Here is a 27375-nt window from a genome sequence, read left to right on the forward strand (position 1 = left end):
GAAAAGAAAAAACCAACACAGACTTTTAAAGTTACTTCTGAAGTTATATCAGTAGTCATGTGCTCTTATGTCCTCCACATTTTCTGAGACTTATGTAGGAAAGGTTGTATGATATTTAATTGTGTCAATTCAAAAAATATGGAAGAGGTCTTTCCCCAACAATGCCCAAACATGGCCTTCTTTCAAGCCTTATGCCTAACCCAGAGACCTGACATTTTTAGCCTCAGATGTCTATAGACCTCATGAAGGGTCAGGGTCCCAGAACTGGAGTTTCTGACTCTGCACACCACAGCTACTCATTAAGAACCTCTCCCGCTATCAAAACTCAGCGTAAGGCATGCTGACAGAACAGGCATCAGTGCAACTGAAAATTCTGGTTTGGTCTTCCTGCAAATCTTTTCCCTGGCTTTCATTTTTGCTTCTAATAGAGTTTTCAAAAGCTAGTATTAGAAAGTATTGAAGTGCAACATGAGTGTACACACACAAATATTGAGAAAAGCCTCAAGACTGCACCAATTTAATACATTGTCACTTTCCCTATCCACTTAAGACATTCTTTTAAATTTGTCCTGCAGGGTTATACAGCATACTACTGTTTACTTTAAACATCTGTCCTTAAGTACTGAGGACTGACCTCACATTTGGGTAATACTATGCATATCCTCTCGCATATAAAACTCCACATTCAAGTACCAAGAACTTCCTTATATACCATGATCCTGATTTCACCCTCTGTAACAAATATCATTTCAAGCATCATTGAAAGATCTTTACCCAAGTCCAACCTTAACAATTCTATATTCTATTAAGTCAGTCACAGATATTTAAGAAAAACTTTCCAAGCTATTAGAAAATTTTGAACAGATTGCATCACAAAACAAATCACTTCTGGGGTCCTGAGAATAATAAAGGAGAAGTCCATCATACATCTGTGTGAAAATGAACTGTCACTGGAGCAGTACTGGAGTCAAGGGATCACATTAAACGTTACAGTGTGTGCCTAAAATATAACAAGTCCTTATGTATGCAATGGCAGTTGGAATTACACCACTATAAAAAGTTACATAAAAACTCACTGTCCCAGTGAACAACCTATAAGGGGTAAAACCAAGATCTCCTCACAGCCTTTGGAAAGCTTTTCCCTGTGTATCCTCCACATGCGTACACAAAATATAAGTCAGGGAAACTAAGATTTTCCTCACCTCCAACTTGTAAAAAAAAGAAGAAACAACAGAAAGAAAAACAACAGCATCTACCCAAATTATGTTTTCAATTTCCTTCTTCCTAACCAAGGTTGAACAACTGTGCCCTGCTCTGCAGCAGATGGCCTGACAAAATGGGAAATGCATGCTCCCAGTCCTGTAGCTTTCCTGCTTCCTCACATGCAGAAGACATCACTCAGCCCCACACTGTGTCATGAAGAGCTGCAACTCGGCAAATAATTACTGCAACTAATTACTGCAACTAATGCCTAACACAACATGGTCTATTCACCATAAGCTCACTACCAAAAAGCTTGCTGCCAGCGAAGTCATCGGAGCAACTTTCCTTGATTTATGTTCTCCAGCTGTACTTTCACCCACCACAGAGCAGATGTGCTGACCTACTGCATTTCAAAACTAGAAGAGAGCACAGCCCCGGCTGTGCAAGCAGCTGGCACACATTCTTCCAGACACATATGGGGTGTCAGCTGAGAAGAATGACTCAAGCACATCAGTCTGCTGGCGTGGTCGACATCCCCATGATGGCTCTGATTCACAGGTGCTACATGGGTTTGAGGATCACTTTCTAGAAGCTTCATAAAAATGCCCAGCTCACACTTTCATTCCTGCCTCCTCTTGAAAATGCTTTTCTAAATTTCTGGTTTGCTCATCAAGGTGCAAGAGGAGATTTTTGTCTCTGTCGGAGAGACATGAGAAGTAACACCCACCCATTAAACCCCAGCACGTCTCTGCTATCTGCCCTACAGTGATAAACACCTCTGTCCCTTTCTGAGTACAGAAAGTTCAGCAGAGCTCATCAAGTGGCATGGTTTTTGTTCTGAGAAGTATCTGAGTTGCTATTGCCACAACTTTCTCAAAAGTTCTTCTCTTCTTGTTTTGCTTTGCAGTTGGAGAGGCAAAAAGTCCATCCTGAATAACATCACCCTGACATAGGGTCACGGGCTAAGTTAGTGTTCAGTCAGCCCCATTCTTCTCATCTCTCCACCACCTAAAGCCTGCTATCAGGGCTTGCATGACAGCAGCAGCAGGTCTAGTAGCACTCCTACATTAATGGCAAGAAAGCCCAAGACATAAAGGAAACAAAACAGACACACCAGAAGAGCAGAGGGCTCAGCTCTAATGTTCAAACCGTTCCCACTGTGCTGGTGAATGGCTTTGATAAAGTTTGATGCTCAAAAAATGAAATGCAGGAAGTAGGCAAGGTAGACTACATAAGTTATCTTGGCATAAAAGGTGAAGAAGCAGAGCAAGATGACAGACCTTATCTATCACGTTGCTGTTTGGAAGCCATGCAGCACACTCTGGAGATGAAATGTGTGGCTGTGCTCAGGTAACTGAATGGTGCCATGCAGGGCAAAACTGCTCCACATATACATGCAGTATACTGTGAGTAGGGGAAAAGAACATCGTCGTAGCAGCATTTTCTTTTTTTTTTCACACTGCAAACTGCATGCATTACTTCAGAATTGTTTAGTAGGAATTTGTTAAGTAGAAATTCAGTATGCATGGTATTTCATGACACTATGTATAAACGGCAACTTCTTACAAGCCTTCTGCATGTGCAATACTTTTATCAGTTGTTTCTAACCACCCCTTTCTCCACTTCCTTCCCCAGCACTTTTTCCCTGCTGTCTGCACTACACACAAAAGATATTCAGGAAAGACAAATTCAACTAAAAGCAAAGCTACTACTTACACACATCTCCAGGTAATTTTCATCAGAATATGCTATTCTAGATAATGTACGCAAGGTAAAGCAACCTTGAGGTAACTTTTTTTTTTTCAGATCTCAAGTTGAATTGGCACTGTTGGCTATGAGCTTGTCAACTGACTTCATCAGTCAGAACCTTCCACAGAGCGCAGAAAGCAATGACAGACCATGGGCTCAAATACTGTCATGTCTGAATATTAAATGCATTTTATAACAAAGTTCTAGCAAGGAGAAGTACTGCCAATACCAGGAGCTTCTGGTTCAGCACTGAGTAACAATCAAGGCTATAACTTCCAGAATTATACTCCACTATGCTATTTAAGATATATATATAAAGCTATCTAGAAAATCAGAAATAGGAGATGACCAATAAAATTAGCATGTTATCTAAGTCCAAGGTATTTCTTCTAGAATCATCTCCAACTCATATATTCAGTTTTTATCAACACATGGCTGGGCCAGCCAGCCAAGCTACTTACTATTTCAAAACTAGTTGTATTTATATCCTATCAACAGCTTGTGGATAATTTTGAGATTTCAGAAAAAAGAAGCACAAATAATTTTGAGGCTCCCCTTTCCTCATTTTTGAATTAAAAGTTACCAACTCAGCCATGGAGTTACAGTGGTCTTTCCCTTGTGGTTTTTTTTCAATCTTATCCCAGCTGTACCACTGAAGAGTTTAATTTGCCTGGCAAAAGGAAATAGGTTTGCTTTTAAGGCACAGAGAATAAATGCCCTCCGAGACACACCTACTTGTACAAGCTGACAAAACAAGAACTATCACTCAAGACTACGGAGGACACAAGAAGCCACTAACTCATCATAGTCTGGAGGACTGATCACTTGATACAGTCTGAACCAGGACATGGTCCAGGGTTTGATCAGTTGGTCGTTAAATGCTTTTTTTTTTTCTGTTTTTTTTTTCTTTTTTTCTTTTTTGGGGGGAGAAGGAGGAGAGGAAATCTAAATTTATAGGCGTCATTTTTAAAGAATAGTAGTTTAAGAATAACAGCAGCAATCTGAGGTCAAAGTGACTCTTCAAAACTTACAAACATTTTATTCACCTAAGCATTATTCAGTGAATAAGTATGACTTAATCTCAAATCCTATGCCATAAAAACATACACATCTGCTTGCAAAATGTTTAGTAAATTTCTAACAATTGTTTAATTAGTACTACATTGCATAATATTTTTTTAACCTAATCAGGACCCATTGCTTTAGGCCAATTAAGGAAAAAAAACAATACCACAAGTTCTTTTTAGTCACAAGGACTGCACAAGTAGTAGTAACACATAGTATTTACAAAGCCATGTGATTCAAGTCTGGCAATAAGAAAGACTCCATTAGTTAGGAAGGGAGATACACTGAAATGATTAACTCGAGAACAGCTGCTGAATTTCATAAAGTGTGGAACTTCTGGCAAAAGAAGAAAAGCCTTCAGCTGAATTTCCATTAGCTGCAGTTTTCTTTCCGATGGAGACATGTTTGGAATTCTGGACAACATAAGTAAGTTTGACTGTTCAAAATCAATAATGTCAAGCTGACACTATAGAACAAAAAAATGTTACCTTAATGGAAGAAAGAAAAGTTTAGGGAGAGAAAAAAAAGAGCTAGCAGGGCTCTTGCTCGAGTAGATCTAAATATAGGCTTGAGCAAAACCTTAAATTTACAGTGAAGGAAAAATGAGCATCTACCAACATATGTACCTCATGTGCTAAACAATTACCTAACTAATGTAAAAATGCTTGAAATAAACACACTTACTATGGATTATGTCAGTTCTTAAAGTAGGACTAAATTCACGGCCACACAGAAAGCTTCTTTTAATTGTGTTCATTGAGGCAACTCCTGCTCCCCTGGCACTCATCATCAACCCACCTTATACTATCAGTCCCCCAACGGTGAACCTGGGAAATCAATCTGCTAATGTATAATTTGTAAAGCTCCTCTGACTAACAAATGGATAATTGATTCTTTCACAAATGCTGCATCCCAATGGATATAAACTGGATGAACAAGAAACGTAAGACTGGATTTCACTCAAATTCAGTGAGAAATGCAATATTTACAAGCTAAGAATCTAAACGTTTTAATAGTTGCCTGTGACTTCATGCCCTTTAGCCACGGTTAGTAGGCTAGCAACAAATGCATTAGGAGTGTGAAAAGCAAAGCAATGTTTGATCACACTTGCAGCAAAGCTCATTTTACTTCAAGAGGTTCTGAGCACTAATACAACCCACTTATGCAGCAGTGTCATCCATTCTTTAAGAAAAATTTTCAGGAACTTTTCCTAAATTAATTCAAAGATTTTTAAGTATCAGTCTATGCACAAGCACACAAATAAACATATGAAAAGGAGAAAACCATCCCTAAGTCTTTTCTGCTACATTATGTTCTTGTAGTTCTGGATCTACATAACCACTCTGTAGGTGATCTCCATACTACAGGAAAATTTTACATATATGGAGTTTGAAATAAAAATATAAGCAAAAAACAAAACAAATCAGACTCTTACAAGTGTCTATTTTTTATTTACTTGTGAGTTTTCATCTGCAAGATAGTCACATAAACAAACACATAAAACTCCAGTCGGTGCTCAGCAATATGAACTCACTTCTTAAAATGTTAATCCACCAGAATACAGACTAAAGTTTTTATGTTTGCATTGCTTCCACCATGAAAATGGTGGAAATATTTATTTCCAACAGAAGAAATTACTTCCATCACAGACGTCTCCAAGCGTCAGTACTGATTTGGAAATAAACTGCCTCAGTTACTGCCACAACTAAGCCAAGATACTCTTAAAATATAAGACTTGCACTAGTAGGCTGAGGAATTTGCTCTGAATAAAACTTCTACTATTCAGCTTTTACATTTATAAATTAAATGATCTATACTCCATTGAATTTGGAGAAACAGTGTTGTTAAGACTACTGAAATAATGTAAGCAAGTACTGTATATTCTCTTTCTCCAACTGCGTCTGCCCAATTCAAAATGATAGCCTTAGCTCACCTAGAAGAATGCCTTATTTAAGTAACTTGCCAAAAAGAAAGCTGAACTTTTCAGAGTCTTTTCATTTTGGGAAGCAAGAAAAGGTGACAGGAAATAAAGCACACAGAAGACACTCTCAGGTTTTTTGTTTTTTTTAAATTACAGTCCTTCACTAACTTATGAATAGTTTAGATATTCATTACTGACACAATAGAGGGAAAAGCAACCCTAAAAACAATACTATATCATAGTTTACATATAATATGATAAAAGTACATCTGTATCTATGTGTATATGCACAACTAAGAAACATAATGTAGCAAAATAAACGTTTAAATCAAAAAGGCAGTTTTAAATCTTACAGAATAAGCTGTTTACCCCTGTCTGCAATAGAAATTACATATTCTGAACTTACAACACCAATTTTCATTTGATGAAAAGTTACTAATATCCACACCAAAAAGATTTTGTTCAACAGTACTGCTAGTATTCCAACAAATAAGTGAGGATTCCTGCTCCAGTGCTTTTACTGCAGCACTCGTGAATTTATCATTCTCCAAATGAAAAATGGGAGATTATATTGGTTAGATGAAAAGGGAAGGGGGAAGTCTGGGGTGAGTAACAAAGTCTGGGACACAGAGCAATAACATTAACTTATATTTTGTCTATGGAAAGGCATACCTTACCTACAAAAAGAAAAATCTCAAAAGCTTGTCTAATTCTAAGGGAATATGAGGACAAGGAATCTCTCATATATCACCTGAGAAACTGAGAAAGACCAGAAAGCCTACAGTGATTTCAATACTTTCCACATCAGTGAATCCCTTAATCTTGTTTGTCAACTACAGGAACTAAGCAAAAAATACATCCAAAGAGAAAAATTAACAAAGGACCTCCTTAAAACCATAGCATTCGCTAGACAATCAGAATGTTTGTTTAGGAATGACAGAGCTACAGCTGAAAACAGATCTATATTGGAAGCCTACATCTCCTCCTAGCATTGCTTAACTGTTAGCTAATTCCTGACATTCAAAACAGGATCTCTTTTCTCTTCAAACAGTGGCATGTGAAGCTACGTCCTTACAGGAGCAACGTGCCACAGGAAACAATTTACTCCCTTTTCCTCCCCTTCCCAGGCCCTGTTGGACATTCACTGTGTAACTGCAGGGCCTCAAAGATGAAATGCCCTAAGCCTGCCTCTGCTTTGTTGTCACTAGCTGTGGATCAAAGTCATCTGAGAATATGCTGCAATATTCCCCACTGCACTTACGGGAGGGATGAAGTAAGAGATGCAGGTGAAGGCTCCATATACGTGCCTCAGAAATCCCAATGCATGGTGGAAGAAGACTATTCCAGTAAGATGCACCTCACTGATTTCTCAATCAGCTTTCTTTACCAGCTCCCCAAGCGCAGAAAATTTTGAGAATTCATCATGGAATATTCTGCTTCTACGCAGGCTACCGTACTACAAATTGGGCCTTGGAGAGCAATCTAAAACCCTGAGGATTATACTTACTGGGGCACATTTGTAGGTTATTCTTAATAGAATAACATCCTCAGTGTCATTAATGTACTAACAGGAAATGGGTAGTATAAGATTTTTCTCCATTTCTTGACAAAACACAACTTAAATTAGTGACCGATGAGAAATGCCAACCAGGTCATAAAGCAGTATATCGTCTTGACAGGACAGGTTAGCTTTAGAGATTATTCTATAGGTGCTTTGACCAAACAACTTTTTAAAAAGCAATGAGGCTGTTGACTATTCTTCTCAAGGGTCATCCATTGTTTTGCTAGCATTAGGACAGCCATGATGATCATCTCTTCCCCTCTCCCTGACGTAACACTGAACAGAGGACACAAGTAGTTTTCTTCTTTCTATCACCTCTTGCAATGAAAAACTGCACTTCTATTTTTCAGTTATTTTAGCCTGTCAACCATTCTACTAAAGATGATGATTCCAGTCTAGTGACTACTGAAATCAGTGAAAAGATCTGCCACTGACTGAATCACACAGAACACAGATTCTGTAAGGGAAGAACTCCCTTGGCTGAAAAAGACATAGCTAGTCATATTCTGGAATAGGCTCCCCAGGGAGGTGGTTGAGTCACCATCCCTGGATGTGTTTAAAAACCATTTGGATGTGCTGCTCTGGGACATGATTTAGTGGTGGGTTGTTAGAGTTAGGGTAGTATGGTTCGGTTGTGGTTGGACTTGATGGTCTTTAAGGTCCTTTCCAATCTGAGCAATTCTATGACTCTTGGCATAGTTGAATATTAGACTGGGTGGTTAATGTTGAGGTTCAGCCAATAGCTAAAACGCACAGACATCCAATCATCAACATTTGTACAAACAGGCAAAAGTCAGATCGGTATGAGAGAATAAATACATTTCCTGATTACTGAAAGCATTCTATTCTCTTCAGACACCAGCTCTGAAACAACTTTATTTGTAATTATATCATCTGAGATAGTTTTCACAAACCTGGCAAAGAGATCCTCAACAACGATCAATTTTGCATTTTGGATTCCCAACAGTATCCAGAACAAATCTGCAAATCAAGATGATAGGGTGGGAGGGAGGAGAGTACTCACACAAGTAGAAACTATGAATCCTGAAGTTCAGTGTAACTTACTTTAAGTGGCAAACTGTAAGCAGCATTCTCACTCTGGCAGTAAGATAAGGAAAGCTAAATGTGAAGATGAACTGATCCTGTGCAGTGTCCCCAGTACATTTGCATATAAAAAGGCTTTATTTCAACAGCAGCAACTGTAGACATTCTTGCTCATAATAAACTTTATTTAATGCAGATCAAAAAAGCAAGCGGATTCATTCATCCTTCCATTTTTATACTGCTCACATGTCAAAGTTCCTGTATTCAAGAACTGTTACAGCCTGCAGCAGCCACACACCTGTATTATGAGCCAGGGCTACAATGGTGAACACAAGAACACCAGACTTACAGAATTTCTTATACTTTTATTTATTTGTGCCATAGAACTCCTAGTGGAACTAGCTTCCTCAGCAGCATCACAGAGAAGATGATCAGCTTTAAAGAAGCTACTTTGGGCAAAAACAAATCTGAGGGTTTTAACACCCAAGATCAGTCAAATCTGGACTGACCACATTCAGCATTCCAACAGGAGTGCAATAAACAACTGATATACACTGTCAGTCTTTCCACGCAAAGAAGACTCATCCTTCAGATGCAGATTTTTATTAAACTTACAAAGTTCATTATCAACAATACCTTACCCCTATGGGAAAAAAGACTTCATTTTATCTTCATGCTTTCTTCGTTGTATTATGCCCCTGTTATGTCATTCTATGTTTTTAATAGTGCTGCATTTTTATTGTTAATGGAAACAAAGGGCTGCAGCTCTATCATTAATGTCAACTTATATAAAAAACACTGTCCTCCAGAACTCAGTTGCCCTGGACTTTCTAACTATGAAAACATTTTCTAATGTAAATAATATTTTATTAATGCCAGGACTCTGAATAATTCTGACAAGTAAACTGCTATTATTTTTATATGTGCACACAAGTGCCTGTCTTCAGTATACAAGAAAATGTCATTCAGGTATAATATGCCATTTAACAAAAGGAAAGCAGCTCTAGAATCAGCAGTATAGTAACTTCTTTGAAGGCAAACTTTTCCAAATCTTTCCTGTGCTTTTAAAGGTTGCAAGGAGTTAGAAAATGCATTTGTGCTATCTAAAACTAACTGTTTCACTGCTGCTAATAAAAGCTCTAGAGGAACTTGGTCCAATAATCCAGCTGTATAACAGCAAAACACATTTAGTGTGGGTATGAGACAGATGTGGCACAATATGCTCATGAGATGACTTAAAAAAGGAATAAGTAAATCATGGAATAGATGCCTTGTGCCAGTAAGCATCACCTGGTCAAATCTGTCAAAATTCTAGTAGGGGAAGGATATCTGCAATGGCTGAGAGCCTGAGGTTCCTTACAAATGGTAAGAGGAAGAATAATCTAGTCTTGCCAGAGATTAAGCCTCTGGAAGGCACAGAAAAGTATAAATGCCCATGTTGGAAATTTGTTGGGACTCTTTTGAGAGTTTCCCTTAAAGAGTGGATAATTTGGTAAAACAATACTCTACTTAAATTTGATATGAAAAAAATAGTATTGTGCACAGTTGATTATTTAATTAGAAACAATCCTTCTGTGTTTTTCATAAAGGCAAATAAACTTTGCTGTCAAATCATGAAATTAGAGTGAATATAGTGAGCCAGTAATAGCTGCAAATAAATTACATATATTACAATAATCACAAGATGCAGAACACATTCAAGCAACTGATGTTACCAAACCAAGATGGTAACAGAGTCAGAAAAAAAAGGATTTTTTTTTTTTATGTTTGATGTATCTGCATAATGTCAAAAGTAATTTTCTTTGAAACATTCAAAAATGTCATATGTAAATTCACTTAGCAGAATTACAGTAAGTCCTCTACTTGATCTTTCATATAAATAGATTCAGAGTTCCTACAAGGTCTGATTAAAAAAAAAAAAAATCTTTAAAAATTTTGCCCTTCGGGTGATCAACAATCCTATCTTAAATACTGTAGTATTAATATTCTTTAGCATTCTTTCACAATGAGATACTTTTTCCTTCACAATTTTCCAGATTTCAAGATTTATTTGAGAAAACCCACAGAACAGGACAGAATCTTACTAAGTCAATAAATACAGAACTGTTTGTTATCGGTAGATTACTGACAAAAAAAGTATTTATTCAGTAATATTCTTTTACGTCACTAAGGAGTGACAATAACAAATTCTTCATCAAGACACCAGGCATTATTTCTAGTAATAATGAATAGCTTCCATATTAACCTGATGTATTTATTTAAGTAAAACATTAACCAGCACTAGGTTCAATGAGAGTTGGATACACTGGATACACAGATGATGGGCATTGTCAATGAAATGACTGTCCCACTCTGTGCTGGTGCAGCCTCACCTCAAGTACTGTGTGCGGTTTGGGCACAATAAAAGAAAGACATGAAACTATGAGAGAGCAGCCAAAGGAGGACTACAAAGAAAGGGGGAAGGGTCTGAAGAGCAGGACCTATCATGTGTGGCTGAGGTCCCTTGGTTTGCTCAGCCCAGAGCAGAGGAGCTGAGGGCAGGCCTCACAGTGTCTGCAGCTCCTCACAGGGAGCGGAGGGGCATTGCTGAGCTCTGCTCTGCAACAGCGACGGGGCCTGAGAGAATGGCATTGAGCTACATCAGGTAAGGGGCAGGTTGGGGTTTAGGGCAGGATCTTCACTGATAAGGTGGTGGGCATGGAACAGGCTCACCAGGGCTGTGGGCATGACCCCAGGCTGCTGGAGTTCAAGTAGAGTTGGAAAACACCCTCAGACACAGAGTTTGAATTTTGGCTGGTCCTGTGAGGAGCCAGGAGCTGGGCTCCATGATCCTTGTGCATCCCTTCCCACTTGGGATATCCTGTGATATACAAGAAACTTTAACAGACCTATGTAATAATGGCTCGGACATCACAACTTTACCCAGTCTTGGCAATACACCTCACTTCTCATTGAATGACAGACATACACCAAGGTACATCACAATTACTGCTAAGGAAGGGTCCTAATATTCAGTAGCACAATAGCTCCACTGGAAACTCCAGGTTACAAACAACTTAATAAGGGCAATACCAGAACAAATATCATAATACACTTTCCATCTTTTATAACATCCAAAAAGCCAGACCCAAGGGCCATGTGAGTTACTCCTGCAACTAGTATAAAAAGCCATGGACTTCCAAATAATCTGCAGCTAAAATAAAAAGACAGTTAGACAGAAATGGAGAGCTATTAAATTGGGTCTAGACATTGAAGTCCCAAGAGCACAATCCCAAAGGATGCAACTTCTCTCTAGTTTTTCCACTGGGCTGAGCCAGGGGTTAAACTTTGAGCATGAAGCCATAGGACTCCACCAGCAACTCTGAGTGGGAGCTCCCACAGAGGAGAATGACTCTTTCCTGCATAGGCATTTGCCCCTATGAGAACCTGAATTTTTACTTTTTTTTTGGAGCCCACACTTATAGCAGTATGTTTTGTTCTGCACAAAGAGCAGGATTTCAGCTTCAAATCTAAAAGGCACACTGACATTCAGCTACCCAGATCTTTACTCTAAATTCTGTTGCTTCATCTCATTTCCCGACTAAGTCTTCTTTCACAGTCTGACAGTGACAACTAAAATGATGTAGTTAAAGTAATAAACATAGAATTTTAAGCAGCCTGTCAAAATAAGTGACATTTATATCATCTTAGTCTTAAACTCTCACATAAAGTTCCATTCAAACTAACTTCTTCATTATACAATCAAATGCTAAAAGTTACATTCCCCATTGAAAGATGCTTCATTATCTACCTCAATAGTTAGAATGTTCTGCATCGTTTCCAGCAATAGCATTCAGTGCTCCGCAACAGCTTCTTCTTCATTAGGAAATATGGCTTTCTTGTTAGCAATTAAATTCTTTCAAAAGCCTGATAAGTCAAAAGAAACCTCTGATACTCGTTTGTGACTTGTTATCAGAAACACCAAAAGGCCATAGATTTATCTTTAAATAAAAAACACTTGCTGCAGAAGCTGGATAGTGCTGCAAATTTCAGAGGTCCAAGGACAATAACATCACAACTGAAGGAATTCCGCTTTGAATTTTCAAGGAAGCAGAGATGGCCTAGTGACTGGATTTCTGCCACTCTGATTAAACTGACATAAAGAAATGTTTAGTACTACATAACAAGAGACGATTAGAAAAAAAAATATTGAGGCTGGGAAAAAAGTACGTAGTGGAAAGAAATTCTGCAAGAACAGGCCTCTACTTAAATGTTTCATTCTCTTTTTGAAATTCCAGCAGTCTTGAATAGCTCACAAGTGCTGCATGCAAAGAAAACTTTAACTTCTTTGCACTACTAGAAATTTTAAAAACACTATTTACATTTGTTTTCTCAGCTCATACATCACCTCTGAAGCACCTAAGAGGTGCTATCCCCTATCACTAGTGAAATAGGTGCTGTTTCTTCTTCTCACAGAATATTACTGGCACCAGCCAAGATTTCTGCCCATTTCTGCTTTAAGCTTGATATTTATTAGAAGACCAGAATGAGTACAGATTTTCTTGCCTTTTGGAAGGTTTTTGATTTGTTACTTAACTAAACATGTTTGTACAGATTTCTTCATATCTACAAGTCCTTAATCCACAAGATGTCAGTTGAAGCAATAATTATATTAATAAATTGTAGACAGCCTAAGAGGAAAAGAAAGACGGAGAGGCATTTGGAATTAACATGCTGTGAATCAGTCCTGCATCATCCTTTGTCAGTGGCATTAGCAGGCTTTTCCCCCCCTTCTTGTTGCCTTTTAGTAATAATTTTCAGTGCATTTGACACATTTCATCTCACTCAATGCACTGAACCCTACTACAACAGAACACTAGTTTGTCAAACATACATTATTTGAGGATGCATATCAGTTAATCTTAGGCGACTGACATTGTCAAAGACAGGCACGCTCGTGAGAGGTAAAAAAAAAACAAACAGGCTAGGCATGTAGGAGAGGAGATCGTATAAGAGCACAAGTGTGGCAACTGAGACACCAGCACCCCCAAATTCCTGTCTCATAATTCTCACCAAACTAAAAATCTCCCACACTGGTTTCAAAGCACGCATTTTCACTTTTATTGCGAAGAGGAGTTGCAAACCCGAAAAGACTACTAGTTGACCTGGCAGAGGATAGAAGAAGGGCTGATCTGGAAAGACTTCTAAGCCATTTAGGTTAGTTTCACAGAAGCCTCTGAGAATTTTTACGGAGTACATGAATGTAAGCTTTTGCAGCACTAGAAACAATATTTGCAATTCAGCAATAAAATAACCTAAGCATTCTACCAGTATTACTGGATGATGTTCTATCAGGTTTCTTTAAAAAACTAACCAAACAGGTCTTTTTTGTTGTTGTTTTTTAGATATTTGAATTAATTATTTCAGTTAATTAAAACTTGAACAAAGAAAGCTCCATACAAATATGTGGAAGAACTTCTTTACGATACGGGTGACAAAACAATGGAACAGGTTGTCCAGAGAGGTTGCGGAGTCTCTATCTATGGAGACATTCAAGACCCATCTGGACACCTACCTGTGTGACCTATTGTAGGGCACATGCTTTAGCATCTCTTGAGGTCTCTTCCAACCTCTGCAATTCTGTGATTCTGTGTAATTCAGATTTCAAGATCATGATCCAGAAACTGGCTATCTTGGAGATTCTGCAACATACCTGTCAGTTCTCTCTCAATGTTCACAGGAACTAGACATGATAATCGTGCTATGATATGATGCAGTAAGTGAATCCTCCGAGGTCAGTCTTTATATCTGCCTCACAATTGGGATCAAAATCAAATCAAAGCCAGTATAGAGTAAAATCTGATTTCTCATAAAAACAAAATCTGTATTTATTTGTTCAACAGAGATAAAGAGAGATAAATGGAAATCAAGAGTACTAAGAGAGAAGTAATGATATTTTCAATATGTATCTAATATGAACTTTCGTCCAAGATATCAATGCTTGAGGTAACATCATCCCTCTTTGACAAGACACTATTTTATTTACTTGGAACAATTTTTAAGCACTACAAATTTCTAGAAATTAGTAACAACACATCTTTCTCTTATTTACTATTGCAAAGTAGTAAACACTATCTTGTGTTTACATTCACGAATGGAAACACATCTCAGATGGAATTTTCTCATTCAGGACCCAATGAAGAACCAGAGAGAACTTAATCAAAGAAAATACTCTTTGCCATAGAGAATTTACAAGGGAATGCTTTCCATCTGTAGAGTTCATGATGTGACTCTTTCTTTAAGAAATATTTGTTTGCAATTCACAACACAGCAGTGCTATAATGCAAGCCTCCAAAGAGGAGAGACAGCAAACAAATAGTGGAAGAAGAAGAGAAGGAAAAACCCACCAAGAGTTTTGTTTGTCATTCTTCTAGTCTGTAGCCCAAAATCTTTAGAAGTTCAGGTTAGAAGAAAAATATTATGACACGCAGCAGCCAGTGGAAAATAAACTATCTCTATTGGTTCAACAGCTGACAATGTTCATTCAAAAAATCCTTCTCTGTTTAACAAGAGAACAATGTTACAGAGCTGCCTTGTTTCACACACAGATAGTCCATTCTGCTCTACAACACCTAATAATTCCAAAGTAAAGTTTTTCCTTAGAATGCAAGTGCTCCTTGATCAAAATTATTTTCCTTTAAACTATGAAAAAGACAAAATGCACCTCTTCCACCTGATCTTTGATGCTATTTATATTTTGCACAGGAGATTCATATATTACCAGAAAAAAATAAATAAACAAGAAACCAACAACAGACAAATACTAACAATATACTGCAAGAAACATTTTTTTTCCTATTCTACATCTCAAAAAGAAAGAGTTAAAAAAGAAATCAGTGCTATCTCTATAATAAGACATGGCACAAAAATATTTATCTGAAGCCAGTAAAGGTTTGTAAAGGAGCTAATACCGTAAAAGCTGTAGAGCAGTGGTTTATAAGGCCCAATCCTAAATTTATCCTAAGAAACAAGCCTACCAGCAGCTCCTGATAGGGCTTCAATAATAAAGGAAAGAAGAACGACAGATTTGAATGGGTGGGTACAAAGAGAATGCAGGGATTTTGTTATAGAGTCTTTAGTAGACAACATTTCCCATGACTTGCTGTACACTACATCTCTACAGAAAGATAGATTTCATCTTTAGAAAGGAGTGTGGAGGAAGATGGCCTTGGTCATGCACCCACAAAAAAAGACAGTTCTACGAGTAACTCTTTCAAGTACCTGACACAGACTGGAATGAATACAAGTCTAAGGCATTTAATGCTTGCCTCAAGAGAAAATGTCAGCTTCATCTGAGCAAGTTCTCGAGTCAAATCTTCTACTGCAGTGATGGAAGAGAAGAATTCAGGTACACTTTGATCTGGTCTTTTTCCCCAGATAAATTATTTGAAGAGAAAGTTAACAAGTAACATACATGTAATCTAATTAGAACCACCAATTGGAGACACAAAAAGTCTTTCCTCTTTTGAACTGCAGTCAGCATCACGTCTATGGGGCCAAGAAAAATAAAAAGTTACAAGAAATAGGAGAACGTAATTAGGGTGACTTTTAATTAATGCCCAGAAGGATCATTATTAATTTGACTATAAAATTTTCTGCAAAGGCTGTGCCTAGGAAGCTACATTTTGGCTTTTTTCCTCTTGCACAACAATTGTGTAATTAGATTTTTCAAAAATATAAACAAAACCTTTCACCCCTCCCATGCAGCTAGCTGTGTCAGCTTTAGAACATACGTTCTTTCTGCAAACATGCCAACACCTTGCAATGGATACTCTGACAAGTGCTGACACTGCTATGAAAAGTTGACGCTTGGCTACCAGATTTTGTTACAATACCAGAAGGAAAAAAAAAATAATTGCCAGTTCCCTTCCTCCGACTCCCATGGAAAAAGAGGACATCGAAAAAGATGTGTGTGTGTACACATATAAATTAAAAAACATAAGATAAAAATTAAAAAAAAAAAACCAAACAACTGTGCACAATTAAAAAAAAAAAAAAACATTTAATATTTTAAACTGACTACTTCACTCATCCCCTAATATCAGGAACCAAAATAAGAAAAAAAAGAAGTCTGCCTCTTCTTCCTTCAATCAATACAATCCCTTAAGAGTCCAAGCTTCAAAACATTCACATAAAATATTAGCGTTATATATTTGCAGTAGATAAACTGAACCAGCAAGGCAATCAATCAATTTTCAATTACTTGTGGCAACTAGATAAGACGATAGCGTACACACTAACAACTCACAACAATCATCTAATGAGAGGGCTCATACCTTATGGAAGTCACGAGCTTCTGGGGTACATAATTAATAATAGCCATTTACAATCATAAATATGTATTTCCTCTTCTGTTTTCAGAAAGAGAGTTTATTATATGGAAACTGAGATGTGCTCATCACAAAACCATCCAGTTCAACTTACTTTTCCAAGGACTATAAATTGCCCCTTGTCTTACAGTGGGGGTGGGGAGTCATGAAATGCATTAGTAAAATTTCAGGTGTAGCACAAACATTAATTTATCTATTATTTAGTACATCACAGCATTTTACAATGCAGTAGGTGTGCTGTAAATAATGCCATACTTACAACATCAAACTTCTGTGTGATGTTCCCCTGGACATCAAGTAAATAAACTTTGCCATAATGTGTTCCCAGTGCCAAAAACTGTAAAAGAAAGAGATTGATTATACAAACACTAGACACCACAACCAGAACTACAGCAATGGTAAATGAATTCCAGGATGTTTAACAGATTAATGATTAGCAACACTCAGATGGAAAAAAAAACACCGGCTATAGACAAAGCTTATTTTAACTGCAGCTAAAGAATAAAACAGGGCTTCAAGCCCATATTACTGTGATAGTGCAAGTTAGCTGTCAGAATGAGTCATGAGGATCCTCATCTACTGACAACTAATGGTGTGTCTGCAGTCTGTATGCACTGCCTGATGGACTGTGGCAGCAAATTAAAAATGCAGTGTGAAAGCAAGTACTTAAACACAGACCAGAAATAGTTCTGGGATCCTTTCCACAGCTTTGTTTTAAATGTAATGGTTTCATTTGGGCTTTAATTCTCCCCCATCACAAACATAAAAGCAAAACATTCAAACAGAGGAAGAGGCCATTGGTAAAACATTGCTGGATTATGGAAAGTCTCTGCTTGCATTTAAGCACAAAGATAACTATAGGGTTTGCTTTCTTTCACTTAGTAACACTCCTATGTGGCAGATGTAATATAAATAACAATTCTCCTTAGGCGTTTCAGAGTTTCATTCTAAAAATAAGTAACAAAATAAAGAGACCTCCACATAAATGCATGCTATCACAAAATTATTTTGATATAAACCAGACTGCAACTGATTCTGAGAGATCTGCTGTTAATTGAACCATGCAAACTACACCTAAGCAGGAAAGGAAGAGCTTTGGTACTACTTCATTTATGACAGAGGTTTCTTTTATTCCCCCCCACCTCCTTTCAGCATTACTCAAATAGTCTAGGCTCCTCAATTCTCTGTATTTCACTGCATGTGAGCATGCTTCATTGCAACCTATAATGAAATGCTCAAATTTACAGGCACTGCTAAGCGTGTCAGTCAGGCAGCACAATCTTTAAAAAATAACCTTACAGAAAGTCAAGGTTTAAAAGGATTTATCAAAATGGAATTGCTTAAAATGAAATTTCAGTTCAGGCACTTAAAATATGAAGCTACATTAAAAGGAGTCAAAAAAGGGAAAGAAGGGGTTCATTAGAAATTCATTCCCTGCAATGCCTTTCACTCCTGCAAGGTTGCCTTTTTTCAGGAAGAAAAAAGTCCCCCGGGTAAAAAAATCAATACTGGTTAATAAAACATCAGGTGTGCAGACATAACTAGGTATGACTATTCCACTGCACAGGCCTGCTTGAATGCACCAGGTGCCATGACGATTAGTCATCCAGTGCAGACAGCAAGCCTGGTGAAAATATGATGCTTTAGCAGTGAAAAGAAAAAAATAATTCTGAGGGGAAATTAGTCTGAATACAGAAGCCAGATTTTCAGGATTCCCAGCAAAGTTCAACTGCTTTAATAAGAGACATATTTTACACAGTACAATGTCATTTTGTTAATGATGAGTCTTTAGCAGGGCTTTTCTTGTTTCAGCAGGAAAACAAACAGAACAAAACCAAAGAACACCCTAACAGCACCTAAAACCCACCTTCAGTTTTAAGTTCTCTCTTGTAGCAGTCATATTCAGACATGTAAGAGACTCCAGTATCTAGCTTCTAACCATATTGATCCTTCTCATAAATAGTGTATATAGTTTGCTGGGAAACTAAAAGTGTTGGGATACTTAAACAGCTTTCCTGTATTGCCACTCCTTGTGATGCTGTAGTAGAAGCTGTACCTGTGCACATCCTTATAGAAGAATCCTGCTTCTCTCCTGCTTTTCAAAATTCACCTGAATCTCAGAAAGGTAGCAGATATGGGGAAGAAATGCTTGCCAATTTTCAAAATATCTGTTTAATTCTAGGTTGTCAAAAAACATTTTCAGAAGACTTATTGGTTTCATTCCCACAGTTAAAATACACGCCCCATCTTAAGAGCCTCTTGAGCTGTGGCAGCAGTCCTTTGAGTAACAGAAGCACAGCACCAGCCAGTCCAAAAATGTAGCCAAACAACAGAGATAGGTCCCTCAACAACCAATGTTAAGGAGTTATTAGTGGCTGTGAAAAATTATGAATTCAGAAAGCAACAATTATGTTTTACATAGTAATAGTTACTTGACAAATCACTAACTCTCATACTTTCAGATGTTCTTCATCATTCATCATATTTTATAACGCTCAATATTTATAAAAGATGAGAAAATAAAGCAATTATTGAAGTCAAAGATACAACTTAAGTTCCTGTATGTTAAGAACAAAGAAACGGCTCTTAATAAAATTTCTTCTTTGCATTGTTTATCCCTTCCTCCCTTTCATCCTCTCGTACATCTGAAACAGTATTAGAGCATTAAAAGAAAACACTGTAATTACTTTCTTCACATCATATAAACAGAAACTCAGACATCTTCCACAGCTGCATATATGCTGAGCTATCCCTTTGTATGAACCCATTTTCAGGGATTCAGGCTGTAGAAATAAGCACATTACATGACAATTTATTTTCTGGATGAAGGAAAGTTGGGATTGTATTCCAGTTGTAGTTCATAATACCGTCCATAATCAAAATCTAGTAAGCATTTCCCAGTAGCTTATGTAAACATAGCATCTAACAAATTATTGCATCTTGAATTCTGACCGCATTCTCTCACCATGAAAGGAAGGACTGTTCAACACCAGCTAACCATAAATTTTATTCACATTATTGTTGGCTTCCACTGCACCTCTAAATCTGGCAGTACTTCTACACATATATATATTGGTGCATTGTAAGTGCAGATAAAAACATAAACCCAAGCAGAAGTACCATCTCTGCCCTAAAATCGTGTGATACCTTTTCATGCACTGTCATGCAACTGGCTGCATCTTTCTGCAGAATTTCTGTCACTCCATTAGAAAGTCGTTCATACTTCAGCTTGGGCTCCTCTTCACTCTCATCTTCCTACGTGTATAACAGTATAAATAGAAGGGAGGAAAAAAAAAAACATTTAGAAGTTAATTTTAAATAAAAAGAAATGTAGATATATCCCAGAATTGTTATACAGCAACAGGCACAGATGGATCACCATCACATCTTAACAACAGCCATTACAATCCAAAGCCAAACTTTCACAGTTTTACCATTCCAGAGTTTGGGTTGTGCTTTTTTGTTACTGATTTACATTTTTTTCACTCCATAGTTCTGTGTACAAACAAAGACTGTATCAATAGCATACCAGTTCAGCTGTATTCTAAGAGGCATTTAGTTGATTTCTAAAAAAGCATGGAAAAAATGTACATGTGTATTTTGCTACATAAAATGAGTCATTCCCAATTCAGAAGAAAAATGTAAGAGATGGATATGGAAAAATGGATGGTGATAAAATAAAGTGTTCTACCATCGCCACATTTAATTCTAAGCTGAAGCATGCAGGTTACAAGAAACTTCAGGACCTTTGCAAGACGCAGTATCTCTGTAGGAAGGATAGGGACAAAATGCTGTAAACAAAAATAAGAAGAATCCACTAGGAGTAAGACAACTGTGTAAGACATCCTAATGTTTTTTTAGTTAAGACAAAGTATATTTTTGCAATAGCATCTGGGAAGACAATCCAGACTTGGTATTTTCTTACGGGTCACCTCTATCATTTGTAGTAAATACCAAACCTTTCCTTTCTTTTCCTTTTCCAGTTTGTTAGGTATTATCATCAATCACTACCTAGATGCAAAGGAAGTGGCACACTGTGAGCAAAGAGGAGACTGAGGTAAAAAGCAAAAGGAGCAAACTCACTGATCACCCAACACACTATCTCCTGAGGAAAGGAAATTCAAGATGCAAAGTAGTGCTGTGGTCACAGGCATCTATCTGTAACCAATGGTTTACTGAAGTATAATGCCGAGGAGAGATTTCATAAGCTTCAGTAAGACAAAGTTACTACTGTACATGCCTAGACATACACAGACCCATACATATTCCTTGTTTCACACTGGGAAGCGGTAGGCCTTTCATAATAATCTCCCCACATACACTTTTAGTTCTAATTAATGCATAGATATTGAATGTATTTCCCACACTAAAAACTTTAACTCCTAAGTCACCAAAGCACACGAGAGCCTCAGTAATGCAAACCTTCTACTTCCCACAAACCATTGGTTTCCAATTCCTAGGACTGAAGATGAAAATGAACAGTATCAGTCTATGGCAGAAAAACTCTCTCTATGTAAACATCTTTTTGTAGCTAATGATCTGAAAAATGAATGTGGGAAAAGAGACATTAATATTTTGTTTAAGTTGTCTTTGCCACATGTTGCTATCACCACACATGCTAATATCCACAAAGTCTCATACAAAACATAAAAAAAGCCATGTGGACCTATGGAAACATTCAGTATTTAGCACCAGGTTTATAGAAATACACTGCAAAGAAAGGATCTTTTGAAATGTTACTTCAGAGTTTTGTGACAGAATACAAATGAGATTAATATAGGCATGTCAGCAGCCCATGACGTAGCAGTCTAAAGTGAGGTGTCAAAATGTCCACCAAGAAACAATTTTATTCAGTAAGCCCAACAATGAACAAAGTTGTTACCAGACAGAATGACAATGTCAAATTACAGGGCTGTATATAAATCAGCCAAATTACTTGTGCCCACAGATCCTTAATAAATGACTACAGTGGTGTGGGAGGAGGTGAAGTCAAAGTAAAAAGCTTGTACGCAGTGGAAGAAGGAAGGAAGCGTGAATCCATTCCTCAGCAATTAATACATTACTGCATTTTATACATTGCTCATAAAGATTACACTCGAAATGTGTGGGTAATCTCTGAATAAATTTGTAAAAGTCAAAATTGAACCCCAGCCATCTAGTTTTTCTAAGATCCCACATGTTGCTGAAGTCTGGACATCAAATGTGCAACCAATGTGAAAAGTTAATTCTAGCCTCTTCAGTAGTTTGCATAAAAGCATTCATCCATGGACCATTAGATAAAGTCACTGTAAATAAGTTTTGCCTGTCTTATTTATGAGTGAAAACTAAGTAATTTTTCCCGCACATGCATATACAAAAAAATATATACTTTCAGAAGTCAGTGCACTGAAGCATTCTGCCAAGCTTCAAGAAAAAGTAAATAAAATGAAACTTCAAATAGAAGGCACAATGATGCACCCATTTCACGCTTTCTTGACAGGTATCTTTTATGTTAAGTAAAAGTCGAGCTAAAAGGTGAATTGAAACAAGGTTGGGGGGGGGGGGGTGGTAAGGCAATGACTTGGCTGTAAACAAAGTGATATGAAAAGGTGATTTGCAAAAAATGCAAGATTTCTCAGTTGCTGCAGACCCCAGCCCATATATTAAATGCATTTGATGATCCCTTCTTGAGAGTATCAGAGTTTAATCATTTTTATGGTATTTTTTCTTTCAGGGAAAGCTTCTATGCAGTCTGAACTTCTAAAGTAAACACAAGCCGTTGTTAATAAAAAGCAAATCAATATTTTTTGTTAAATTTTAATAATCCTGAAAACCAACAAATAAAACCATCAGCAGCCTGAGCTGAGCTGACAGTTAGCTGCGTTTCTATGACAACCCGGAGGAACAGTACAAGTCCTGACTCGCAGCAAAGCCGCGATAGAAGCAGAGTGACATTTACCCCAGACAAGGAAACTCAAGCTTCCCTTTAAAAAGCAAAAAACAAAAATCAATTTCTCAACTAACATGGATTTTTACTAAGTGTATGGCACTTTTAATTAAAGAGAAGTCCTTTAAACCATCCTAGAGGAATCTAAACAGTTGAAAATAAATTTTATAGCACTGCCTCTTGTACTGCCGCCAAACACATCCTTCCATACAGTCTACCTAAGAAAACACAACAGCCCAGGATTTTCAAATTCTTGTCAAATGCATTGAGAGGAGAAGAAACATATACTACACGAGATGTTGAAAGTGCTCCACACATGGCAGATTTAAATTCAGAAAATGCAGGAGTCCCACGGAGCTGACAAGAGGAAACTACCCTTGGGTTGCTTTAAAGTAAATAATAACCATTTTTCAACCACAGGGACACTAATTTGAAACTCATTTTCCTTTTATTTTTCTCTTTGCCTGTTACTGCTAAGCCAAGAGTAAAATTGCTAGGAAGAACTTGTTCCAGGTATCCACAGCTATTTCCTGCGGGAAGCACATTTCCAGTTGAAAGAAATATTCTAATTAGCTGGTCAGGCCAATCTAAATCCTACTCCTTTTTTAAGGGCCCTTCTTGCTTCTGAATTCCTGCAATTAAAAAAATTGCTCTTCCCATGCCCACCATCCAGTAGGTAGGGAGCTTCCTCCAAACTCTTCATCTGGAGCAGATTTACACAACTGAAGGGTGCTGCGAGTGTGCACAAAGTCCTCCAAGGGCCAGTATCACCACAAGGGAAGTAATCTGCCTTTCGACATGCAAGTTTTCAGCCTTCCTCAAATATTCTGGGCCTGCCTTCCCCAGCTTTGCCTACAGGAACAATTGGAGAAAAAAACTGAGTAGAGAAAATAATCCAAGAATTGGTCCTGGCAAAGAACATATCCAAAAGGAAACTGCGGGCAGCTCCTGGAGTTATTCCATTAGCCCATATTTGCTCCTGCAGCGGCGGATCTGCCCACGGGTCAGTCTGTCACATGAACTGCATGCTCTGCTGATTGTGGATACTCTAATTATGTTACGGGCATTGACAGCGAAGTGTCATCCTTCCTGCACGATTTGTCCTCTAAGTTTTCCAAAGCCTTTATGGAAATAAATGGTGCATACTTTATAAGGCAAGTGCCCTTCATCTTTGCTTGCGCATCACCCATCCAGTTCCAGCCAGAACTCCAATTACTGGAGGTGGTCACTCCAGCACTGTTTACACCTTCAAGTTTTGACCCTGCAAACCATTTAAATTCAAAGAGAAAAGCGCCCGAGTTAATCACTCCAGTAATTTCAGAGGGGTTACACTCACATCTCACCAAAACAAAGCCCCGGTATCACAGGCTTTGAAGGCCATGTCTTGAGGAAAGAAAAAGAAAAAAAAGAACCCAGCTCATTTTCATACTTTCAAATTCATCTCAATTTGAAAAATTTTTAGAAAAATGTTAAATTGGCTCATTTCCTTCAAGCTTAGGGGACATTAGAAGTGCTCTGCTGTGCAATTGAAAAGACAACATTTCTTGACATTTAATGAAGGCCAGATCTGTGGAAGCCCACATAGAATCTAGTAAGAAATTATTTTCTTTCCAAAACCAATTATCACACAGAACAATAAATTAAACTAACTAGTTACAGTTCCAGAATTATTCATTCAAGAACTTGTGAAAATCTTGAGTCAAACCAAAGAAATAAATTCCATTTATTTTGGGGTTGATTTAAAGGTTCAAAGAGCACCCTCCGTTATGCAAAAATTAAACAATCACATCCTTTGTGGTTTGCTGGGGGTAGGTTCACTTACTACAGAAATTCAACAACAAATAAAATATATAAAAAGGCTTCTAGTCCCAGAATGCAGTCTCCATGGAAAACTACTTAATTCTCTTCTATACATACAGAAGCACAAAGTGCAGGAAAATATCCAGTAGATCAACTATTGCTTTTCTGATAAAATCTAGGCTCTCTCAACAGCTTCTTGACTTGACCAAAAGGATAAAAATCTCCAAGAGTTAGCTTTCTATAGAAGTGGTGTCTTAATTGGAGGTCTGCATTGGTTTTATACATTTTATTTTTGAGGGTCTTTTCTCTACAAATCCCCTAGCTGACATGGGAGTAATGAATACCCATTGGAGTGGGTGGTACCCTGTTGAGAAGAGGGAAGGGAGGAACTTCTAGCACCTTCCAGCACCTCTGAGATCTGTGCTACCAGCAGGCATTTGCACACTGTGCCTGAACCACATGCCATGGGCAAGCCCTTCCTTTCACTGTACCTGTGCTGAATAGGGCAGGAATGTACGGGGAAGGCTGCACAATGCTTGGCTTGGGCTCTGTGGGGTCTGAGAAGCAAGGCTATTGCAAGCCGTATGAGGAAGCTCACACTGCCCAACACCAGAGTAGATAAAACAAAACTATTGATTTCACCTCATTACTACGCCTAGAGATTTCTTACACTGGCCATAATAACTCCTTTGGTCTAGTAACGAAATGTTATGATTATTTTCAGTCTTTTATCTTCTGCAGCTCAGATCCCAAACCTTTCTTTTGGCCTTATCTCTCTTCATTCAGATTCAAGAGATATCAAAGCACTGACTCATAAACAAATCTGATTTCAGGTTTGCTAAGCCCCATTCCTACAGAATTTTAGAGAAAACGGTCTCCTTGTAGTGAGCGGCTCAGGAAAGGAGATTCACTGCTCCATCAGTCAGTCATCTCTAGTCCTCATTACCCAGACTGTATTTAGCCTATGCTCCGCCTCAACAAGCTGGCAATCCAGATCACCAGACACAAACTTCCATGTCTCCAGTACTATCCCAGGAATGTCTGTATCCATCATTTCTTAATTCCTGCTTTACTGTATTTCACAAAGAGTTACAAAAAGATAACATATGCTAGAGAACAATATCACCCATTTGTAAGACACGGGAATACAACTAGTGAATTACAAAGTTAAGCCAAGGAACAGTATGGGACATAATAAGCAGGGGATTTAATATTTTTAAAGCAGTTTTAAAAATTATGGAAAGGAAGCTTTTAACAAATTGCTAATGCCTGTTGATGATTTAAGTAACATAATGTGACAACAGAGATTGGAGATCCCTTCAATCTCCACTTCAGATCAAATCTTAAAGTCCTGAGTTCAGTAATAATAACGGATGGTTTGACAGTTGTGAGTTTTCTGTTCATTTGGTTTTGTTTATTTGAGAACGTGATAATGAAGAAAATATCCTAATCTTAGTCTACTAAGTGTCTTATCATACTCATAATTTTAAGTATGCCAGCATTGTTATCGTTGTGATGGGCTGAAGGGCTTTCTCCCTCTTACTCTTATATTCCTACTTACCAGGCACAGAACAGTATCCATAAATGCTACGCTTGCTTTATTCCTGCTGGCATCACATTATTACTTGCACTTAAAAGACAAGAGGTAAAAGCTTTGAACTTCATATATGTAGGCTGCTCTGAAAGTAATGCCTCCTTTTTATTTCCATGGAAACTACAACAGATGCAAAGAGCACAATAACACTATTTGCTTGAGCTAATTCTCAGCTATGAAACACTGTTTTTCAGCATAGTCATCAGCATTAGCTGATTCGTGTGAATGTGCTGATGGAGAAACTCTTCATTCATTTTTTGTGGTGTGCAGCTGTGCATAGCCATCCAGAACGTGGCTTGTCTTTCATGTTGCTGTCGCCATTCCTGAAATGCACAACCCACCGCCTCACTGTGCTAATATCCACTGTTTGGTTTCCATAAAAGTTCTGTAACCATCAACAAACATCAATGGGAGCAATTTTTTTCTAGATGGAGGAATTCAATCACAAATCTTTGCTTCATAAGCACTTCCAGATGCCATTTGTCAGACTGCCCCTCTGCTGCCATCTGTCACACAGCAACAAATTGTAAGGAAATACTGATGGGAAGGTTCAACCTGTACTGCCATACCGCAACACATGCTTCTGATGTTGTAGGGCAACATAATAAAAAAGGAGGCATTACTTTCAGAGCAGTCCTCATATTAAACTGGAATCACTGCATAATCTAAGAAGGGATCGAAGAATATTTCTGGACAGTTCTCCACAACCCTCTACCCTAAAAGCGAGCATGTTTTTTGTTTCATTGCAGTAGATACAAGTAAACTTTCCTGATATTAGTATATGCTGCATGGAGCATATATGCCAGAGAAGTTCTGATCTTATTTGAAAAGATCACTTTATTAGAAAATGGTGACCAGTTCTGGACAGAAATGGTGGGAGGAGACAACTTGCCTCTGCATGGTTTTAGAAGTCAAATTTCTTGCATTGGAACACCCAACTTCTTCAGTACTTATCTCTGTCAGTGTAGTATTAGAAGGAAGCCTCCCACAAAAACAATGTACTCTCACCACTTCTGTCACAGGAGTCACAAAATTAACTCAGGCTTCTTCTCAAAACCAGCATTTAGGTTCCAGTTATTGTTAAAAATCATTTAAGGAAAATATTTTTTGATGAAAACAGCAATTATTTGTGTTGTGCTTTTT

General features: G+C 37.8%; 1 protein-coding gene across 3 annotated transcripts in view; it reads right to left on the minus strand.

Moving 5' to 3' along the window:
- Positions 1-27375, minus strand: part of VPS41 (VPS41 subunit of HOPS complex) — a 108595-nt gene that overhangs the window by 67050 nt on the left and 14170 nt on the right. For all 3 annotated transcript variants that reach the window (XM_015281554.4, XM_046923880.1, NM_001012859.1), the window contains 2 exon segments: positions 20060-20167; positions 17172-17249 (listed from right to left, as the gene is read on the minus strand). In XM_015281554.4, the coding sequence (XP_015137040.1) occupies positions 17172-17249; positions 20060-20167 (186 nt within the window).

The sequence above is a fragment of the Gallus gallus genome, chromosome 2, assembly GCF_016699485.2.
Source record: "Gallus gallus isolate bGalGal1 chromosome 2, bGalGal1.mat.broiler.GRCg7b, whole genome shotgun sequence".
NCBI lineage: Eukaryota > Metazoa > Chordata > Aves > Galliformes > Phasianidae > Gallus > Gallus gallus.